Source organism: Oncorhynchus tshawytscha, linkage group LG18 (genome assembly GCF_018296145.1).
Source record: "Oncorhynchus tshawytscha isolate Ot180627B linkage group LG18, Otsh_v2.0, whole genome shotgun sequence".
Classification (NCBI taxonomy): Eukaryota; Metazoa; Chordata; class Actinopteri; order Salmoniformes; family Salmonidae; genus Oncorhynchus; species Oncorhynchus tshawytscha.
Genome location: NC_056446.1, coordinates 34,613,658 through 34,618,391, shown reverse-complemented (window position 1 = coordinate 34,618,391; position 4,734 = coordinate 34,613,658). Strand labels below are relative to the sequence as shown.

The following is a 4,734-nucleotide window of genomic DNA, read 5'->3' as shown; positions in this document are numbered from 1 at the left end:
TTAGAAATAGACCTCAAGTTAAAGGACAAGCCTTTGATATCAATTTGTCCTGAGAGTTGCCAATTCTATGACCCTCTATAATCACTCGACAAGAACTCTTATCCTACACAGAGAAACACTCGATACTTCAACAATGTGTCCTTGACATTCGACTATGCCTGTGATTGTTTCCTAAATGTCAAGACTTCTCTCTCTCTGTCTCTTTCTCTGTCTCTCTCTCTCTCTCTGGTTTAATGTCTGTTAAAACAAGGAAGCAGACTGATTGCCTTTCATTAAACAAGATGACATGGTGGAGAGTGAGTGTTTAAACAGTCCATCTGTTACGGTGTCTCAGTCTGTCTACTGCCGGGGCGTTGACTAACAAGCTGCAGTCCTCACCACGAATGTTCAAAAGCTGTTCTTGGCTCGGGGAATGGTACATAGAGAGAGAATGACAAGGGTGACGATGGGGTAATGTTACTAATGATGCCAGCCCAGGGAAGCTAGCTTGTTCAACTTCTCTCAGCTACTGAACACATCTGCTCTTCTTCTCTCGTCTTCCTCTCCTGCTCTATTCCGCTCCTTTCCCCCCCCCTCTCGCTTTCCCCCTTTCCCCCCCCCTCTCTTTTCCCCCTCTCTCTTTCCCCCTCTTTCTCTTTCCCCCTCTCTCTTTCCCCCCCCCTCTCTTTCCTCTTTCCCCCTCTCTCTTTCTCTCTTTTCCCCCTCCCCCCCCTCTCTTTCGCCACTGTATCTTGGCAACTGCTTTCATAGGATCATTTTCTCTCGCATGTACTGAGGTTTACACCTTGACGGTCCTATATTATATGAGACGACAACGTGGGACGGGAATGTTGCACCGGTTGAAATTGAACCATCCATTCTGATTAAGTTGTGTGTTAGCATGGAACGCTGAGCAAATGCCAATGGGGAAATACTCAGGGGCTTGGGGAGTCGAAGGGAAAGGAATTAAAGGCAACACAGTTTGCTCCAAGTCCTCCATATCAGTCCAGGTGTGTGTTCCAAATTGCACGCTATGTCCTATATTGGCCCTGGTCAAAAGTAGTGCACTAGAAAGGGAATAGGGTGCCATTGGGGACGCATTCCAAAAGAAAACTTTTTTTGTTCACCTGGACTTGAGAACACTGTTGAATTAGATGGCAAATATCAAGGGATTATCCTCCTACTCTTCAACGTAAGATTAGTGACCATTAGATGAAGAGGATGCTGTCAGGGAGAGGAAACCCAAATCAAAATGACTAAAAAGTCAATACGGAACTAAAGGTAAGGTGAAAGAGCTTCAGACTTTGAGTCACAGTCCATCAATCTCTCTTTATCTCAATTCAAGGGCCTTTATTGGCAGGGGAAACATATGTTAACATTGCCGAAGCAACTGATGTAGATTATACATAAAACTGAAATAAACAATACAAATGAACAGTAAACATTACACTCACAGAAGTTCCTTCGTCTCTATCTCTCCCTCTGATGATACAATCTTCCTTCTCTCTCTCTCTCTCTCTGTGTGTGTACAGCAAACATTACACTCACAGAAGTTCTAAAAGAATAAAGACACTTCACAGGTCATATTATGTATATATACAGTGTTGTAACGATGTGCAAATGGTTAAAGTACAAAGGGAAAGTAAATAAACATAAATATGGGTTGTATTTAAAGTGTGTTTGTTCTTCACTGGTTGCCTTTTTCTTGGGACAACAGGTCACAAATCTCTCTCTCTCTCTTTGGCTCTCCCTCCCCTCTCTTTTTCCTCCCTCCCTCTCCTTCCTTCAGAGTGATAGATAGATTTATGAGTGCCACATAAAAAAGAAACACAATGTTTTCACGTGAGAATAAATCATCCATAGATACCAAAGGAAATGGACAACATGCCACAGGATGTATGACATGTCCTCACGACTCTCATTTGTGGGCAGAGGGGCTGATGGTGGCTGATGGTGGGGGATGGTGGCTGAGGGTGGGGGTGGTGGCTGATGGTGGGGGGTGGTGGCTGATGGTGGGGGATGGTGGCTGAGGGTGGGGGTGGTGGCTGAGGGTGGGGGATGGTGGCTGAGGGAGGGGGATGGTGGCTGATAGTGGGGGATGGTGGCTGATGGTGGGGGATGGTGGCTGAGGGTGGGGGCTGGTGGCTGAGGGTGGGGGATGGTGGCTGAGGGAGGGGGATGGTGGCTGATGGTGGGGGTGGTGGCTGATGGTGGGGGATGGTGGCTGATGGTGGGGGATGGTGGCTGAGGGTGCAAGATGGTGGCTGATGGTGGGGGATGGTGGCTGAGGGAGGGGGATGGTGGCTGATGGTGGAGGGATGGTGGCTGATGGTGGGGGGATGGTGGCTGAGGGTGGGGGTGGGGGATGGTGGCTGATGGTGGGGGGGATGGTGGCTGATGGTGGGGGGTGGTGGCTGAGGGTGGGGGGGATGGTGGCTGAGGGTGGGGGATGGTGGCTGAGGGAGGGGGTGGTGGCTGATGGTGGAGGGATGGTGGCTGATGGTGGGGGGATGGTGGCTGAGGTGGGGGGTGGTTGCTGATGGTGGGGGGTGGTGGCTGATGGTGGGGGATGGTGGCTGATGGTGGGGGATGGTGGCTGAGGGTGGGGGTGGTGGCTGAGGGTGAGGGGATGGTGGCTGAGGGTGCAAGATGATGGCTGATGGTGGGATGGTGGCTGATGGTGGCTGATGGTGGGGGGTGGGGGATGGTGGCTGAGGGAGGGGGATGGTGGCTGATGGTGGGGGATGGTGGCTGATGGTGGGGGATGGTGGCTGATGGTGGGGGATGGTGGCTGATGGTGGGGGATGGTGGCTGATGGTGGGGGTTGTGGCTGATGGTGGGGGATGGTGGCTGATGGTGGGGGATGGTGGCTGATGGTGGCTGATGGTGGCTGAGGGTGGGGGATGGTGGCTGAGGGTGGGGGATGGTGGCTGATGGTGGGTGGTGGGTGGGGGATGGTGGGGGATGGTGGCTGATGGTGGGGGATGGTGGCTGAGGGTGGGGGGTGGTGTGGGTGGGTGGGGTGGGAGGGTGGCTGAGGGTGGGGGATGGTGGCTGATGGTGGGTGAATGGGTGGCTGAGGGTGGGGGTGGTGGCTGAGGGTGGGGGATGGTGGGTGAGGGTGCAAGATGATGGTGGCTGATGGTGGGGGTGGTGGCTGATGGTGGGGGATGGTGGCTGAGGGTGGGGGGGGGGATGGTGGCTGATGGTGGCTGAGGGTGGCTGTGGGTGGGGGTGGTGGTGGGTGGGGGATGGTGGCTCAGGGTGGGGGATGGTGGCTGAGGGTGGGGGTGGTGGGTGGGGGAGGTGGCTGAGGGTGGGGGATGGTGGGTGATGGTGGCTGAGGCTGTTGGGCTCAGGGTGGGGGATGGTGGCTGAGGGTGGGGGATGGTGGCTGATGGTGGCTGAGGGTGGCTGAGGGTGGGTGATGGTGGGTGAGGGTGGGGGATGGGGGTGATGGTGGGTGGCTGGTGGCTGTGGTGGGTGAGGGTGGTGGGTCAGGGGGCTGGTGGTGGGGGATGGTGGCTGAGGGTGGGTGATGGTGGCTGAGGGTGGGGGATGGTGGGTGAGGGTGGCTGAGGGTGGCTGAGGGTGGGTGATGGTGGCTGAGGGTGGGATGGTGGGTGGGGGATGGTGGATGAGGGTGGGGGATGGTGGCTGAGGGTGGCTGAGGGTGGCTGTGGGTGGGTGAGGGTGGGTCAGGGTGGGTCAGGGTGGCTCAGGGTGGGGGATGGTGGCTGAGGGTGGGGATGATGGGTGGTAGTGGCTGAGGGTGGGGATGGTGGGTGATGGTGGATGAGGGTGGGGGATGGTGGCTGAGGGTGGCTGAGGGTGGCTGTGGGTGGGGTGAGGGTGGGTCAGGGTGGCTCAGGGTGGGGATGGTGGGTGAGGGTGGGCTGAGGGTCGGTGAGTGTGGCTGAGGGTGGCTGAGGGTGGGTGAGGGTGGGTGAGGGTGGCTGAGGGTGGGGGATGGTGGGTGATGGTGGGTGATGGTGGCTGAGGGTGGAGTATTGTGGGTGATGGTGGCTGAGGGTGGGGTATTGTGGGTGATGGTGGCTGAGGGTGGGGGATGGTGGGTGAGGTGGCTGAGGTGGCTGAGGGTGGCTGAGGGTGGGTGATGGTGGCTGAGGGTGGAGATGGTGGGTGATGGTGGATGAGGGTGGGGGATGGTGGCTGAGGGTGGCTGAGGGTGGCTGTGGGTGGGTGAGGGTGGGTGAGGGTAGGTGGGTGAGGGTGGCTGAGGGTGGCTGAGGGTGGGTGATGGTGGCTGAGGGTGGAGATGGTGGGTGATGGTGGATGAGGGTGGGGGATGGTGGCTGAGGGTGGCTGAGGGTGGCTGTGGGTGGGTGAGGGTGGGTGAGGGTAGGTGGCTGAGGGTGGCTGAGGGTGGGTGAGGGTGGGCGAGGTGGGGATGGTGGCTGAGGGTGGGGGATGGTGGGTGATGGTGGCTGAGGGTGGGGGATGGTGGGTGAGGGTGGCTGGGGGATGGTGGGTGAGGGTGGCTGAGGGTGGGTGAGGGTGGGGGATGGTGATATTGTAGCCGGATGACATTAAATGCGTCCCGCCGGTCGCGGTCTGAGCTTCACATTAATCATACTGTTAGAGACAAGACATGTCAGCATGGATTAGCAATGGAGGTGGAGCGCCTGCTTTACTACATACACAGGCACTACACACACACACACACACACACACACACACGCACGCGCACACACGCACGCACACGCACACACACACACACACACACACACACAC

At 56.9% G+C, this 4,734-nt stretch overlaps 1 protein-coding gene across 1 annotated transcript in view; it reads right to left on the bottom strand.

The window, feature by feature from the left end:
- Positions 1-1,187: 1,187 nt before the first annotated feature.
- The window catches only part of LOC112218018 (extensin-like), a 3,857-nt gene continuing 310 nt past the window's right edge, over positions 1,188-4,734 (bottom strand). The window contains exons 2-4 of the mRNA XM_042300532.1: positions 3,718-4,554; positions 1,847-3,656; positions 1,188-1,203 (exon numbers count right to left, since the gene is read on the bottom strand). Of these exons, the coding sequence (XP_042156466.1) occupies positions 1,188-1,203; positions 1,847-3,656; positions 3,718-4,554 (2,663 nt within the window). The remainder of the gene's footprint in view (positions 1,204-1,846; positions 3,657-3,717; positions 4,555-4,734) is intronic.